This window comes from Pseudophryne corroboree, chromosome 4, assembly GCF_028390025.1.
Source record: "Pseudophryne corroboree isolate aPseCor3 chromosome 4, aPseCor3.hap2, whole genome shotgun sequence".
In the NCBI taxonomy this organism is placed as follows: domain Eukaryota; kingdom Metazoa; phylum Chordata; class Amphibia; order Anura; family Myobatrachidae; genus Pseudophryne; species Pseudophryne corroboree.
The window spans coordinates 523,765,439-523,783,412 of NC_086447.1; the positions used below are offsets into that span (position 1 = coordinate 523,765,439).

The 17,974-nt window shown below is 41.1% G+C and overlaps 1 protein-coding gene across 1 annotated transcript in view; it reads left to right on the top strand.

The window, feature by feature from the left end:
* The window catches only part of CLVS2 (clavesin 2), a 172,097-nt gene that overhangs the window by 21,085 nt on the left and 133,038 nt on the right, over window positions 1-17,974 (top strand). The window contains exon 2 of the mRNA XM_063917261.1: window positions 15,413-15,587. Coding sequence (XP_063773331.1) covers window positions 15,413-15,587 — 175 coding nt within the window. The remainder of the gene's footprint in view (window positions 1-15,412; window positions 15,588-17,974) is intronic.

Consider the following 17,974-nt stretch of genomic DNA (forward strand, 5'->3'; position numbering starts at 1 on the left):
AGTGTAGGAAGATAGCAGGGTGTCGGACCTCTCCCATAACGGTGATGCCCAATCAAGGGCTGAGCCACTGAGAAGAGAAATAATGTAGGCAATTTTTGTACGGTCACTGGGAAAATTGCCAGGTTGTAGCTCAAACTGAATCTCACACTGGTTGAGAAATCCCCTGCAGAATCTTGGAGATCCGTCAAATTTTGCTGGCGTTGGAAGATGAAGACGTGGAGCAGAAATGGGTAAGGTGGGTGGGGTTATAGCTGGAGTCACTGTGGTTGACGCACCAGACGCGCCTGATCCACGGAGAGTTGTCTGAATCCCATCCAGCCGAGTAGAGAGATCCTGGAGACAGCGGATGATGTGGCCCTGTGCAGCCTCCTGATGTTCTAGTCGGGCTGCCAGTTCTTGCATCGGCCTGGCCGCTTGATCCTGGTCTCCGGCTGGATTCATTAGGTCAGTGCTTACTGTCACAACTGAGGGCCTGAGCTGACGGGAGGCAGCCTCAGTTGTAGGGGCTGAGATGTACCGGAACCTGGGAGGTTGTATCAGACCCCTGGACATGTAAGTAACATGAATAATAACTGCCCGAAGGCGTGACCACGACAACTTGGATAAAAGTCAATGATGTTTATTATGACAACTCCGCAACACAGCAGCAGTAAAAGAAAACGTAAAAGTCAGCAAAGAATAAATACAGTTCCTGGGTACTACAGGATGGCAGGAGCCACAGGGCACTGGTAGTGTGAGATAGTTCTTATGATCTTCTAGATGGAAAGTCCTTACCAGGCCCGACTGTAGCAATGGAGATAACCCAGGATTGTGCCAGCTGGTGTTCCAGGAAAAGCTGGGTTGCTGAAGATAAAACAGCTGCTGTGGATACTGGCTGGAACCAGACTGTTGTTAGCACGGAGTGGATACTGGCTGGAACCAGTTAAATAATAAATGAACTTGGGAGCGATGAAATATGAACTGAAATGTAGAACTTGAGAGCGGAGAAATAATAATACCGGTGGAGAGTGGTAAAGTGTAGAAAGGACACCGGCCCTTTAAGGGAAGCTGTACTCTGCTGGAAGCTGAGCTGGAAGCAGGTAATGTTGTAGCTGGAAACAGATGAATCCACAATGGATTGGAGAGTCAGGCTACACCGCAGGTGGAATGCTGGTGCGGGTCTCTATGGTGGAAGTCTTGAGACAGGAGCTGGAACCTGGAAGACAATCACAGGAGAGAGACAAACAGGAACTAGGTTTGACAACCAAAGCACTGACGCCTTCCTTGCTCAAGCACAGTGTATTTATACCTGCAGCAAGGAAGGGATTGGCTAGGCAATTATGCAGATTATCAATACTGAGAACAGATTGGTGGAAATGATCAGCTGACAGAATCCAAGATGGCTGCGCCCATGCAGACACTTGGAGGGAAGTTTGGTTTGTAATCCATGTGGTAATGAAAACAGTAATGGCGGCGCCGGCCACCGGAGACAGGAGGCGCCAGGCTGACAGATGCACATCCAACCACGCGGACACAGCGGAGGCCGCGGCTGACGTAATCGCCACTCAGACACTCTGCATGCAGAAGTTCAGGGACGGCGGCGGAGGCCGCGGGAGACGCCATGCCAGGTGTAATATGGCGTTTACTGTGACAGCGTCCCAGAGTGACAGGAGAGGATACAGGAATGTACACATCAGGATAACAGATGGAATCCGGTCCTGGAGCGCTGAGCCAGCCTTAGGAGGCATCTGATGGGTAAGAAATGGCGTCCAGATACCCGGATCGTGACAATATGGCTAATATGTGCACAGAGTTTTGACTCCAGCAAAGCCTCTCAGGTTTTGCCAGTCTCCGTTGGCTGATTACACTTTACACAATATTTCTGGGAGTTCTCCTAGCTTCTCCTGTGAAGTTGATGGGGGGGATAATGCCATATGATGTGTGCATGGCTAAGATGTTTCTGTTTGCAGAACTGTGTCCCCAACACTTCCGCCTCAGATCTCCCATGAGCAAGAGGAAAGCTGGTAGGTATGGCTAACGCCATCATGAGTTAGCATTCGTTAGCGGAGAATAGCAATGCTACTGTAAGTTAATTGACTTTTGCAGCTGTCCCTACAGTGGTCTATGAAGACCAAGTTAAACTGTGGAAAGTATATTTCAATGGCGCTAATCCTTACATAATATTGCACAAAATGTATTCTAATAATAGTTTTTGTCAAATATGTGCTTTGTCAATGTATAATAAATAGATCCATCAATACTTTGCTTTTTTTAAAATCTTTTTTTTCCCCCCACAAATATCTGAACATGTACAGTTGGGTTCACATTCATCTTACATCCAAAGCATAGGCATCGCAGAAATGCTGTTGTGGCAAAGGTATAGGAGGTACATATAGGAGCATGTGTATGCACGTGCTTGTGCCTTATAGACATAACGTCACAGGTACAACTATATACACCTTGGCGCAGCTAATCTTACACATAATGCATGCACACGTGCGTATGCATCGTGTGTAAACTGACTGAGGATGCACCTGTAAGTAGAATTCTAGATTTTTATTACTCAGTGCTCTATGCAATGGCGACTCCTTACTTCATGTCCCAGGTGCTTTGGTGCCGGTCTGAAAACACTTCCCCTTGGGACTGAGTGTCTAGCTGTAATTAGCAGGGAGTGCTTCCAATGGGAAGTCACTGCCACTGGTAGGCAATCCCTGTGTTAGGCAGATTTTGCTGGGGGCTGCAGCCCTGCAGCTTCTAGGTAAAATCTGCCACTGACTCTATGCAGATGTGTACTCATACACCTAGACTGAATATGCCAAACAGGGTGAGATACCTGGTGGAAGTGAGCCGCCAGGTCCCATTTGACTGATGCTCAACAGAACTGTGGGGAAAAAACGTGGTGGTGCATCATAGCACTTTGTATACAGATTCACACTCAGTTTCACAGAGATGTACTCTACAAGTGTTGTATAGTATATCAAATTGTTCAGTGCAAATGTTAAAACCTGCTAAATATAAGTCTTTAGGTGGACTAGACCAGTGAGAAGGGAGAAAACACCGGGACATTTCACAACACCATCCTCTTCGGAGGCAGAATTATCAGGGACAGAAGAACAAGATCCCTCTCAGCAGGATCGATATCCCAGTTCCAGAAGTAATCAAAGACCTCTGACACATTTTTTAGATTACAGCAGGGGCACTCACGGATGCCCCGAAAAAGGAAAATCAGAAGAGCAAAAAAGAAGAAGAAGAGGACGAGAGAAATGGGGTTCTCCCTCCCCCAATCGCTATCCCTCTCGAAGGAACAGATAACCTGCCCCGATTCCAATAAATTACAGATTATTAATCTATCAGAACACACCCTCACTGACCATCAACGGAGTGTACTTGAAAAAGGCCTTACCTTTTCCCCTACTAAAAACTTTGACATATTTCAGTGGAATAAAAACCTACAATTATTTGGCAGAAAACTTCTTCTGACCAAAATGTATGCCAATAAGGATAATGACACAGGCACTTTAGATCAGATGGATGGGATTCAACATTTAGATCTGACTAGTACTCAGGAAAATGAAGCTTTGACTGCCTTGGAGGAATTGATAACCCCAATTAATATTTCTCAAAGCACGGGACATAGACCACAGTGCAAAAAACGATCATCCTTCTTTCCCAATGACCAAATTTGTCCAGAAGTGAGAGTCTTTATCAATCTTGTCTCAAAAGATTTAGAGATGCTTTACAAGAAAAGAAAATATATTCATCCGAAGGGTAACCTCTCTTTACAGGAGAAAAAGGCAATCAAGGATATAAAATCATGGCATGATGTGGTGGTGAAACCGTCCGATAAAGGCGGTAATGTGGTCATTTTGCCACAACACCTATATCTACAAGAAGCCTGGAGACAATTGAATGATTAAACATGTTACATTAAGAGTCTTTTTGACCCAACACAAACCTATTTAGCACAGTATATGAGGATCATCAATGAAGCATATCACATGGGAACGATAACCAAAGCAGAACAAGATTTTTTGCTAGTAACTAATTCAGTTACACCGACTTTCTACATGCTTCCCAAAGTGCACAAAAATGTACACTGCCCACCAGGCAGGCCTTTTGTGTCGGGCAATGGCAGCATTCTTGAGAAGGCCAGTATTTTTCTGGATCTTCATTTAAGAGAATATGTCTTACAACTGCCCTCTTATACACGTGATACCACGGACATTTTAAGAAAAATAAATGACATTCAATTGGAGGATTGCCATATTCTAGTTAGTCTAGATGTAGAGGCCTTGTACACAAGCATCAATCACGATCTGGGTTTAAAAGCAGTTGAGTACTTCCTTGATATGGGGGATAAGAGTGATTTCAAAACATTCTTATTGCAACTGCTGGAAGTAGTACTGAGTAAAAACTATTTCACATTTAATAATCACTTCTACACCCAGGTAAGAGCTACAGCGATGGGGGCGGCATGTGCCCCCACGTATGCTAACCTCTTCCTGGGTTGGTGGGAGAAGGAGGTAGTCTTTCAAGACAACTCTGACTGCTTTAATCAACATATAGCTTTATGGTCACGATATATCGATGATATTTTGGTCATTTGGTACGGAACACCTGAACAATTAATGGAGTTTGTGCAATTCTTGAATACTAACCAGCTTAACCTGAGATTCACATATGAGTGGAGTAGTGAGAGTATTTCATTGTTGGACTTACGAATTTATCGAGGAGCCAATAAAAACTACATCTACAAACACCCTTTTGCATCATGATAGCTTCCATTTTCCACCCACTATACAAAATATTCCAAAGGGCGAATTTTTGAGATTGAAACGGAACTGCTCCAATGATGAAACTTTCAATCTTAGGAGCAAAGAATTGGAATTACGATTGAAGGACAGAGGCTATAGTCGTAGGTGCATTAAAAAAGCGAGAAACGTGGTCAATGATATTTCTAGGGAATCTCTCATATTTCAGGAGAAACCACAAAAACGGAAGGACAACACCATTAGGTTCGTGGGTGATTTTTGCACTGAATGGAGATCCATCCGTTCCATTTTACAGAAACACTGGCCGGTCATTCTATCAGACAGTGACCTGGCTAGTAAATTAAATACCCAGATTGATATGAGCTGGCGTCGGGCTCCCAATTTAAGAGACCTATTAGTACAGAGTCACTTTAAAGCATCACCATCCAAAGAACCGATTATCAAAGGAAGTTACCCTTGCGGGAATTGCAAAATATGTCAATATGTTGCCCAAGTACAAACCATCACAGACAAATATGGCTGTGTAATCACAATTCAAGACTATGTGAATTGTAAGAGCAGTAATCTTATCTATTGCATTGAATGCCCATGTCAGAAAAGATATGTGGGTATGACAACCCGTATGCTGAAAATCAGAGTGCTAGAACACATCGGATCCATTAGGAATGTTTGGACAGATATCCAGAAGATGAAACCGATCACGACGGTTGCATAACATTTTTTGAAATATCATCAAGGATCATTTGAACATTTCAGGATCTTTGGCCTTGAAAAGGCCAAATTAGGCATTAGAGGAGGGGGTGTGATTAGGACACTTCTCCAGAAAGAAAGCCAGTGGACATTCAGACTTAACTCTTTGGCTCCCAATGGAATGAATGAGTATATTAACTACAGTGTTTTTTTGGAGAATTAATATCACCACTATGGTAGTGTTGCCCAACCGGCACTTGATCCATAATACAGTTTAAATTCACCGATGGTCCTTCCCCCCCCCCTCCCAACCCTCCCCTTACGTATCTTTTTTTGCAATCATTTTTAGCAGGTTTATCACACATTTCACCTTCAGGTGCACTTAATTTGGGTAGGGGTCTTTCAGCCTAGTCCCTTCGTATCACATAATCACACCACATCTGTTCATCTCACAAATATACATAGGATTTTCATATCACATGTAACATACATTTTGTATGAGGTATATATTTCTCATCAGTACAGAGATTCAACTCTCTTCTTCTTTCAGCATTACAAGACACCTCTATTTCACATTCTGTTACCGTAGCTAACTCACCATATGTAAATCACACAATCATAAGACACCATGCACATAGCTGTATTATAAATTTGGGTCAAAATAGAATCCAATTGATCTAATATTATATCAATTACTCAATAAAGCCAATAAAGTGACATAATAACCTTTGGGCAATCAATACACTTTTACATACATTTCTGTTTTATATATGTATTTTTTATTTAGTCTTTTTATTCACCTCTTAGGTTTAATTAGTAACTAATAATTATTTTTTATTATTTATTTAATTTTTATCATTTACATTTGAGCATCTAAAATATCCATATACTCATTCCTCTTTTCTTAATTATGGCATTTTACTATTGCCTGAAATTTAATCCTTATGTGTGTCTGAATTCATCCACAAAGCACATAGGCATTTTCATGAGCTTATTTATAAGCTTATATGCATCATCATTGCTATGGAAATCGGCATGAATGATAGAAATGCACATTATGGAGCTAAAAGAGTCCTTGAGTATGTGCTCTAATCCCACCCAAAATGGCCGCCGGACTGAATAAAAACTCCCTGGTTGCAGAAGTGTTACTAGGCGACCAAGTGACCAAGCTCTAGGAGCGAAACGTACGTCTACTTCCGGTTTTGGTAAGTCGGGTCTGACTTCCGGTCGCGGACCCTGGACGCCGGCGGCTTCCCAGCGTGCGCGGACCATCAGATGTTTGTTACCTGTACTACACCAGCTCTTCCATTTTACAGATAAGTTACACCAGAGTTTGCATGTCAGCTATATAGCCAGCAATAACTACAGTCTGGTGTATCATATTTCTACCGGATTGAGGTTGATACAGAATAGACTTCATGCATGCTTTATGTCTGAGTAGAGTTAAAATGTGATAGTTATTAACACTGCATGGGAGCATCGCAGTTAATAGCTAATTTTAGAGTGGTGCACTACAGGTACCATAAATCTTTAGATTAATCCATTTACAACATACCCTTTGTGCCAAATTCCACTAATTAGCAGTATGCACATGGTTTAAATAGTCAAATCCCTATATCCAAATGCAGAGTCAAATCCCTATATCCAAATGCAGAGAGACCTGTGGAATTATTGTATACAGATTTTTGACTATCTCCTACATACATATATATATATATATATATATAGGTACTCAATCTCTCATTCCAGCAGCTGGGCCACTCTGCAATGTTATAAAGCAACAGAGGGCTCTGAGCAGCAATATTGGAAAAGCAGAATTGAGACCTCTACTTGTCTGTTTTCATACCAAGGTGAAGGGAATGGGCCCCTCTCATCCCGATATTCGATGCTGATAGCAGATATTGGGAAAGCAGAAGGACCAACCCTTCAAGTACCTTGGTACTAATCCCTCTCTTTATCTTAACTGGATAACTGTGTGATTTCCTTTCCATGTACACACTCTCTCATTCCAGCAGCCGGGTTACTCGGCAATGTTTTAGCAACAGAGGGCTCTGAGCTGCAAAATTGGAAAAGCAGAAGTAGGTACCTCTATTTCTACTATTCAACACCGTGGTGAAGGAGGCAGACCCCTCTCATCCTGACATTCGATGCTTTAAGCAGATGTTTGAGACAGCAGAAGGCCTGCACCTTCCAATACTCTGGTATTTTTTCCTATCTCACTCAAGAAAATATTCTGTGAAGTTTTTTCTATGCTGAATTAAAAACATTCATATAGGGTATTCAAAACTATGTACTTTTTCCCGTTGAGGGGTATTCTTCATGAAGAAAGTCATTGTTTACTCATTTCCAGTTGTGGTTTGAAATACATATTAACTCCACACATTGATAAAATCAAGCATGAATAACGTGTTAAGTCTATTTTATTCAGGCAATTGTTTGGAGAATTATTATTTATGCTGTATATAAAATATTGATATAGGATATTCAAAATTGTGTACTATTTCCCGTTGAGGGTTATTCTTCATGAAGAAAGTTACTGCTTATTTAATTTTTTGTGGTTTGAAGCACATACAAACTCCACACAGTGATGAAATCAAGTTTTTTGTTGTGATTTGAAGCACATACAAACTCCACACAGTGTTAAAATTGAGTATGATTAATGTGCTGTATCATCCCTCTGCTTCCATATGATGGTGTATTGATTGATATGAATCCCGAATTGACATCAATGATATGTAATACCTTCCAATTCCTTATTTTGATCAATCATAAATTATACCATGCATAGGAATTTTGAATGATGTTCTGATGCACGTATAAATTCTACACAAACGACCAATAGTGCATCATCCTTTGTAGAGCTGTGCCCTCCAAAATGGAGGCCTACAGCCCTATATATTCATAATTGGGGTTGGAAATATACAGGTTTCTGTTTATCTACTTGCATTTATGATATGGCACACATATGAATTGTGTATGGATGTTTTGTGTTTTCCTTATATCTGATGGTTAGAAGTCGCACTGGTAATTGGTTATAGACCATGGGAGAGACCATAATTTTATATTGGTGCTCGATAAGTTCTTGTGGTAAACCAGCCTATGATATTACTGATATCAGGTATGAATATAATTTTCCCCGCATGAAAACTTAGAGCATTATTACTGATTAATATTTTTGCTCATGGCAGATAAAGGTCTGCCACACCAATTAGTATTTATCTCTGATCATACCTCTATGAATGGTCTTATGACCTTATCTCTATGAATGGTCTTATGACCTTATATCCATGCATGTAATACATTTTCTACATACTATTACCTAGTGATTTTGTGTAATTTACAGTTTTATCAAGTGATAATAAAAGTTACATTTTAATCTATAGATATAAAAAGCGTGCCCCGGGTCAGACTTTTAGTCTTCTTTTGCCCTGCTCTCTTGCAGGTCGACCTTCTTTCTATGCAGATGTGTACTCATACACCTAGACTGAATATGCCATACAGGGTGAGATACCTGGTGGAAGTGAGCCGCCAGGTCCCATTTGACTGATGCTCAACAGAACTGTGGGGAAAAAACGTGGTGGTGCATCATAGCACTTTGTATACAGATTCACACTCAGTTGCACACAGATGTACTGTACAAGTGTTGTATAGTATATCAAATTGTTCAGTGCAAATGTTAAAACCTGCGAAATATAAGATAAAGAGTAAGCGAATGTGTACACATTATCTTACTCGCTATCATATTTTTTCCAGATTTTAACATTTCTTGTGAATATTAAAAATATGTTATAAATTTATATTTTATTGATCACTCCTTGTGGACCAAATTGAAAAAAAGTTTTTTCCTTTTCCTTGCATCACGTTGAATTTATTTGTCAGTGGTCACACCCTCTATTTCTGTATATGGATTCTAGTTCATATAGGATCATTATAGGTAATTTTATCATTTGAGTATACAACTTAATGTAAGCCCTGTGCAATTGGTTTGTCACAATTTTTTGGTCTCTGAAAATTGGTAGTGCAGTTTCTCATGTTTTGCTCTGATTGTGTACATGACTAATATATACCAGGCAGCTGAGGCAGAGCCTTTCTTGTCATGCTAACATTTGCGCAAGAGTTTTGACTGTATAAAGTATATGAAAAATACAAAGAATATGTTAGAAATATCTTCTTTGTATTATTCTATTCATTTTTATAGTCAACACTCTGGAGTAAAAAGTCTATGGCAGATGAGTAGTGCCTCCCCTGTCTACCTTTTCCGCACATCTCTGATCAAAACTCACCAAATTTCCAGGAGTTTATACCTCTGCACTTTTGCATATAGCTCATATGAACCTTTGGCTCATATATTGTTTGTAAATTTGGCTCTGGTACTTGCCAGTGCCTCCTGAGCAATTAACATCATTCTCATCCCTGATGATATGCTATAGTGACAACAATGGAAATAAAAATGATATCATGTAGCAGTATTATGCTACTAACATAACCGTTTCTTCTTCTAGGAACATAGGGGGTCATTCTGAGTTGATCGCTCGCTAGCTGCTTTTAGCAGCAGTGCAAACGCTAGGCCGCCACCCTCTGGGAGTGTATCTTAGCTTAGCAGAAGTGCGAACGAAAGGATCGCAGCATTGCTACAAAAAAAGATTGTGCAGTTTCAGAGTAGCTCAAGACTTACTCCTAGCTAGCGATCACTTCAGTCTGTTTAGTTCCTGTTTTGATGTCACAAACACTCCCTGCGTTCGGCCAGCCATTCCCCCGTTTCCCCAGCCACTCCTGCGTTTTTATCGGACACGCCTGCGTTTTTACACACACTCCCCAAAAACGGTCAGAAACACCCACTTCCTGTCAGTCACTGAACGAACAGCAGTGCGACTGAAAAGCGTCGCTAGACCTTGTGTGAAACTACATAGCTTTGTGTGAAAGTACGTCGCGTGTGCGCACTGCGCACCATACGCATGCGCACAAGTGCCGATTTTTAGCCTGATCGCTGCGCTGCGAACAACGGCAGCTAGCGCTCAACTAGGAATGACACCTCATAGGGCATGCATTCCCATAAATATGGCAGCCGGCTGCGGATAGTTATTGAATATGTTTAGAGCTGTTATAAAATACCAAGAAACACAAGACAGTATCACTTCCACAATGCTACTTATTTGTTGCTGTAATAACTATAGTAAAAAAATAATTTTGTTATCAGGTGTACTGTCTGCCTACACAAGTGCTGGTAGTTTACACATGAGCAACCCAGAGTTGGCTGTGTTCACTTGCACAGTGATTAAAGCAGAAGCATCATTTAAAAATGATATTACTGATATAACGCTCTTAGGAAGATCTTTCCCTGCGTTATACTAGAGAAGTGAAGAGTTAACAAGTCCCTTTGTATGTGGGAGGATGGTGTAGTGAAGGATCTGTGATATAAGTCATGCTTCCCTACTTTCAAAGAAGTGTTTTAGGGAGATTGTGAAAGCAGCATCTATATGTGTAGCTCTGAAGAGGGTATTTACTGCTACAGCTGAAAGGCATTTCTTAAAATTGATTGTAAATGAGCACAAAAGCTATTTAATTAATTGACCCTTTAATGTACGCCTAATAAATGGTGCACATATTATGTATGATCAGTGATGAATAACAATACATTCTACAAGATATTTTCTCCCATGGTAAATCTATAGAGATGTAAACAGAGCTGTAACTAGGTGTGTGCCAGAGGTGCCTTGCCCACAGCGCAAATGCACTGTGGGCGCACCATCTGGCAGCACCACCAGCGTGGCAGCTTTCTCTCAATCAAAGCCGCCTGCCTCCCCTGCCCGCCGCCGCTGCTGCGCTGACTTGTGGTGTGTGCTCAGCACCTCTGCTGCTGAGCGCATCAAAGCCGCCCACCTCCCCTGCCCGCCTCTGCAGCGCTGACTTGTGGTGTGAGCGCATCAAAGCCGCCCGCCTCCCCTGCCCGCAGCAGCAGCGCTGACTTGTGGTGTGCGCTCAGCTCCTCTGCTGCTGAGCACACCGCAAGTCAGTGCAGCAGCAGCGGGCAGGGGAGGCGAGTGGCTTTGATACAAGCTTTGGATGCCCCTTCACCACTCTCCACTACCGTGTCTCCAGGCCATCTACTGCATTACCAACACCTACCAGTCAAGCCCTGTTTCCGTCTATGCTGCTTCCTCTCAACTCCCGTCTATAGGACGAATCGCACGCCCTTCACTCCATTAGCCCACCCCTTTCTTCCCCTTAGCCCGCCTCCTTCAACCCCTCTACATTTCTCCCTCCTGTCCGTCTGACCAGGCCCACCCCCTTCTTCTCCTCAGCCCGCCCTCTTCCAATCTACCTGGCTTGCTCTCTCCCGATCAGTGTGGTCAAGCCCGCCTTCTCCTTCCACTGCACGTTGCTGCCCAGGCTCAGTCTGACTCTGGTCTGATGCTCCGTTGGGGAGAGGACTCACAGTGAGTTCATGTACAGTAGATTAGATAGGCATAGAGATGTTTTAATTTTATTGTGAGGCATGTAATGCAGTGTAGTGATGTATCAGATGTAGTATGTGGAATGGGGGGTTATAGTGTAGGTATGTAGTGCAGCACGTAGGGGGGTATAGTGTAGTTATGTAGTGTGTCATATAGGACAGGGCCGCAACCACCGCCGCTCTGCTGCCGTAATGTGTAAACAGGGGAATTCTGCTTCTGTAATGTGTAAAAAGGGGGACTCTGCTGCAGTAATGTGTAAATTGGGGCTCTACCTGATGTAATGTGTGTAACTGTCACTACTGTGCGGCGTAATTTGAATAATGGAAACTACTTTGCAGCGTAATATGAATTGGTATTATTTTGTGGTCACGCCCCTTTCCCATGAAGCCACTTCCCTATATTTTTGGCTTGCGCCTACGTTGTGCATTGGTCCTGTTTTAACTATGGGGGGGGGGGGGGCGCCGATGCTGTTTCTTGCACACAGCGCTAAAATGTCTAGTTACGGCACTGGTAAATCTGATATGTCTTAATGTAAGTAGATATTATTCCATGGCTCTTGGCGTTACCCGAGGAGCAGCTGTAGCAGATACAGTCAAAGTGACAAGACGATTTTTGTACTTAATTAAATTCTACACTCTAGAGGTGTAATGCAAATTTTTATACAATTGTCCGTTTGGGTGTTATCGTTCACTCAATGGTAGTGACGTCATTATGTCAACCCCCTTTTCATCCCCTTAGGGGAGGTTTATTAAAATTCTGATTACGTAGTTTTCCTGTTTCCCAACTGAAGAATACCTATGTTACATTTCAGTTTCCTAACATATCGGGACGTCAGTCAGTCAATCAATCAGTGAGGGCTTTCGCATATATATATAGATAGATAGATAGATAGATAGATAGATAGATAGATAGATAGATAGATAGATAGATAGACAGATAAATATAATAATAGTGCTTCTTTTTTATTATTTTTATCTAGAAATGTCCACATACAGTACATCTTTCCTATATTCTGCCTTGGCATGCCATAGAATCAGTGATTTAGCCATGCTTTGTGATTTTTCTTAATTTTCTTCTTTAATATGTTACTTTACACATATTCTATTATGGCAAACACATTTTTTTAAACTCATCCACTCGCTACACATAAAAAAAGCTTAGCCATGCTATGAATGGTGTGCCAAATTGATCAAAATACTGTAGAAAAGGTCTATGTGGACACATCTTGTACATATTAACCATACAATTGTTGACAATACAAGAAAAAAATAAATAAGGATGTGTATAATAATAATAATAATAATAATAATAATAATAATAATAATAATAATCCCAACAGACAGTGAATATGTATCCCCATGTATTGGCTCCTGACTCATGCACAGGAATCAGTTGTAGGAAATGTAAATTAATCACTTTGTAAAAACATCTTTAGGATCTAATAGTTGCCACAATAAAAACACTTTTTTATATATTTGAAAATTGCTGTATATTTATTTTTTATACTAAGCTAGTATGCATAATATAAAAATGTTAGCACTAATGAAGAAGAATCATTTACCAATAAAACAACCTTCAAATTACATGACCATATTGCATAATAATATCATATAGACTATGGGCAGTGGCAAATATGTCTATGTAAATTTGTTATGAGTACTAAAATTTACACAAATGCATACAGGCCCTGATTCAGCATGGATCGCTATTGTGCAGAAATTGCTATTTGGTGATTTCTGCACATGTACGCATGCGTGTACGCTGGTGTGCGCATGCGCAAGGTCTTAAACAGCATTCTCTTCAGAACACCACTTTTTGTGGAGCATGGTGTGGACAGCAGAGGCATTTCCAGGCCATTTGTGGGGCGGATGCGGCGGCTGTGTCAGATCACACGCAGCCGCTGGTAGCCATCTGCCTTCGCAGCTAGGCTGCATATTCAGGGGGCTACCCTTATCATGCAAGCGCTTCGCTGCTTAACAAAGTGCTCGCATGTTAGTGGAAGGTGGGGGGAGGACCTGGCATGCGGGGCGGCCTTGACCTGTGCTGGGCGGCCCCCTGCATGTTACTGTAATGAGTTGTAGTTGTGTGAATAGTCTCACAACTACAACTCATGCTGAATCAGGGCCACAAATTTGCTAATAAGACTAAGGCACTGATTCAGCATGAGTTGTAGTTGTGCTACAATTCACACAACTACAACTCATTACACTAACAGGCCAAAATACGTTTTCATGGTGTCACACTTTAGTCCTTTGATTTTTTTTTTAAATGTTTCACTAGAAGTTGCTGTACAATGCCAATTGCTATCAATATTAAATATACATGTAAATAAGAATGTTCTGAAATGAAATGTTATACATCTGCTCCCTATTTCTTCTTCTACCAGTTAAAGTATTATAATGATTCTAGGCGAAAGCACTGTTTACCACTTTCACAGATGAGATTACTTGCTTTTACATTTATGTTTCATAAACAGCAGTGGTTGCTTTCCCGGGCCTGTAGCGCAAACCAAAATAAGCAGAGGGGATCTGGATAAAACTTGACCCTAACTATACCTGTATATGTTTTTTTTTTTTTTATATTGCTGGGTGTCTGCACGAGTGTAAGCTTCCCGGGGAATCAGCACTGTGTATCACAACTGCAGTGCATCCAATGGGAAAGAGCAATCAGTGTTTCCCTCCTCTATCTGCCACCCCTCAGACTCCTATTGGTAGGTACACAGTAGTCTGTGGGGTGCATATATAGCAGTGACGTGCGGTGGGGTGAGGAAGGTGAGGCAGAGCCTTTCCTGTCATACTTACGTTTGTACCAGAGTTTTGACTGTGTAAAGTATATGAAAAATATAAACAATATGTTATAAATATCTTCTTTGCATTATTCTAATCATTTTTATAGCCAAAACTCTGGAGTAAAAAGTCTATGGCAGGTGGGGCAGTGCCTCACCTCTGTATCCTTTCCACACATCTCTGATCAAAACTCACCAAATTTCCTGGAATTTATACTGCTGCAACTGTGTATAATGCCCAGATGTACCCTTTGGTTCATATAATATGTGTGTAAATCTGGCACTGGGAAAAGCGAGTGCCTCCTGAGCCATTTAGCTCACTGCACGTCCCTGATATATAGGAGGGAGGCGCTGATTGCTCTATCCCTGCGGATGCGGTTGTGATACACAGCATTGATACTTGGGAGCTTGCTTTGTTGCAGACCCGGGGGAGCAGTTCCGGCAAGACCCGGCAATATTAAAAAAAACTTTTACAGGTACAATTAGGGACAGGTTATGTTTTATCCAGTTCCACTCCGCCTATTTTGGTCTGCTCTGCAGCTCTGGAGGAGCAACTGCTACTGCTCATAAATACAACATTATTATAAAATACTTCAGAATTTTATAATATACTTCATGAAGTAAATAAAAGTGTTCTAATATGGGAAAGTTGGCTTCGTATTTCTACAAAGTGACTTGAAAGTCAAGGACTTTGGCCACCATTATTGTAATATGCATCTCATCTCCCTTAGATACACACTTGTGGATATTCTGCGTGCAATACTTCTATCTCTGGAAGCTATGATAGAAGACCCAGAACTTCAAGTCAATGGATTTGTTTTGATTATAGACTGGAGCAACTTCACCTTCAAACAGGCCTCAAAGTTGACCCCAAGCATGCTGAGACTAGCGATTGAAGGTCTTCAGGTAAGAGCATTATTATATTGAGAATGTCACAATGGAACAAATTCAAACTATAAAATCCACTAAACAGTTTATAAACTATTATAAGCTATTACAGCATTAGATGTAGCAGTCATTTATACCATATGTACCATGGGTAGGCAAATTCTTATGATCACTGGGTTAGTACTTTGTTGGCCTGCCTTTTGCCCTTAAATTATTCTAGGCACGGATTCTACTAACTGTTCAAAATGCAGTGAACTTCATCTTCATAATGTTGCCTCCTCCTGTCTGAAGAGTCATAATAATTCAAGAAGGATCCATGCTTCGTGCTGTCATCTCCTCACCTAGCCATCTACATGGTGTCATTAAAAACATGATCTGTCAGATCACATGACCTGTTACTACAACTTACTGCTCAACAACTGTGTTTCTAAGAAAACTGCAGTCTTTCACCCTGATTGCAGCAGATAGGGGTGCACTGGTTTATTTGGAGGCCACCTGAATTGTCCCAGGTTTAGATATACATAATTTGATACCCTTTTTATCATCTGTGGGACTGAATAAGTCTGCCCCCTCTCCGCTCTGCTAAAGCATCAAGGAGTCATTTATGACACAGGGTTTGCGCTCATGCCCAGTATTTTGTCTGCTGGTCCACTTTGTGTATAACTGCTGCCCTTGATCAATTCACCAGTGCATTTTACTATTGCTCACACTGCTGCTGTGAGCGCCAACAATTATTCAACATGCAAAGTCCATCAGACTGCATAATTCACCTATTTTTGTGTGAGTGATGTACTTCACTAGTCTAAGCATTCCTTCGTCTTTCCAATTATAGACAGATTTAGATGCGTTACATTAGCATTCTCTGTGGAACGGTGAAATCGCTTGCTGGTCCTAATAATTTGACCACTCAGTGTATAATATATATGGCAATATAACTGGATAACGTATTAGAACCGTGTCATGAACGTCTGAATATGTGTGTGCAAATGCTGTAATACAGACCATTCTTAAAAATAGAAGCGTAAAGTTACAGAAGACTTGAATGTTATTGTAATGTCATTACTCTGTGTATATATATATATTGTTAAAAAAAAATCTGCCATTTTTTATCCATCGCGACACACGTGCTGTGCAAAAAACTCCTTGCAACCGTCATCTCTTATCCATCCTGACACAAGCGCAGTACAAAAACTCTTTGCGACCACCATCTTTTATCCATCTCGACACATGCACAGTGCAAAAATCTCTTTGAGACTGCCATCTCTTATTTATCGCGTCACATGCGCAGTGTAAAAAACTCTCTGCAACCTCCATTTCTTGTCCATCACGACACATGCTCAGTACAAAAAAACTCTCTGAAATCACCATCTCTTATCCATCATAACACATGCGCAGTGCAAAAAAACTCTTTGCAACCGTCAATCTCTTATCCATCGCGACATATGTGCAGTGCAAAAAAAACTCTTTGCGACTGCCATCTCTTATCCATTGTGACACATGCGCAGTGCAAAAAACTCATTGTGACCACCATCTCTTATCCATCACGACACATGCGCAGTGTAAAAAACTCTTTGCGACCGCCATATTTTATCCATCGTGACACATGCGCAGTGCAAAAAAAACCTCTTTGCGACTGCCATCTCTTATCCATTGTGACACATGCGCAGTGCAAAAAACTCATTGCGACCACCATCTCTTATCCATCACGACACATGCGCAGTGTAAAAACTCTTTGCGACTGCCATCTTTTATCCATTGTGACACATGCACAATGCAAAATCTGTACAGGAAGAGAAGATGTATCTGCACACTTAGTGATCTGTAAACTAATTGGATCTTATCTGATACTTGAACCCCAGTAAAGAAAGTATGAATCTATTAATAGATCTCACTGTATGGGGGTGCAGCCCGATTGCAACTCAAACTGACTATGAATAAAGGGGAAAAGACAGGGAGGGAAATCGAAAAGTAGTTGCCTAGTAGGGTGCACTGGTATAATTTGTATTCTGCTGTTAATTAAAACTTAGCTTTTATTGCTTACGCCTTCTAAAATATCCCTTTTCTCTGGGGATTTACACAGCAAAACAGAGGTTAAAAATTTAGACATATACAAACATATAGTGAGTGAGAAGAAATAAAGATAAATGTGAATAGATTTAAAAAGCGGCACTATCACATATAACTCCTGATGTGGTGTTGAAATAGAATTTGTGGTGCCCTTGTGGATCCAGATATAATGTCCAATCAGATCACTCAGTTCTATCTATTCAATATTAATACAGCCTATTTTGTACTGATAAAATATTGCAGGGTTAAAAGATGTATGTCTAATTGCAACCTGGTGTTGTAGAAGTATAATGTGAAAAGTCACTTATCCCAATAAATCTCTTTTGTAGATGTGATGT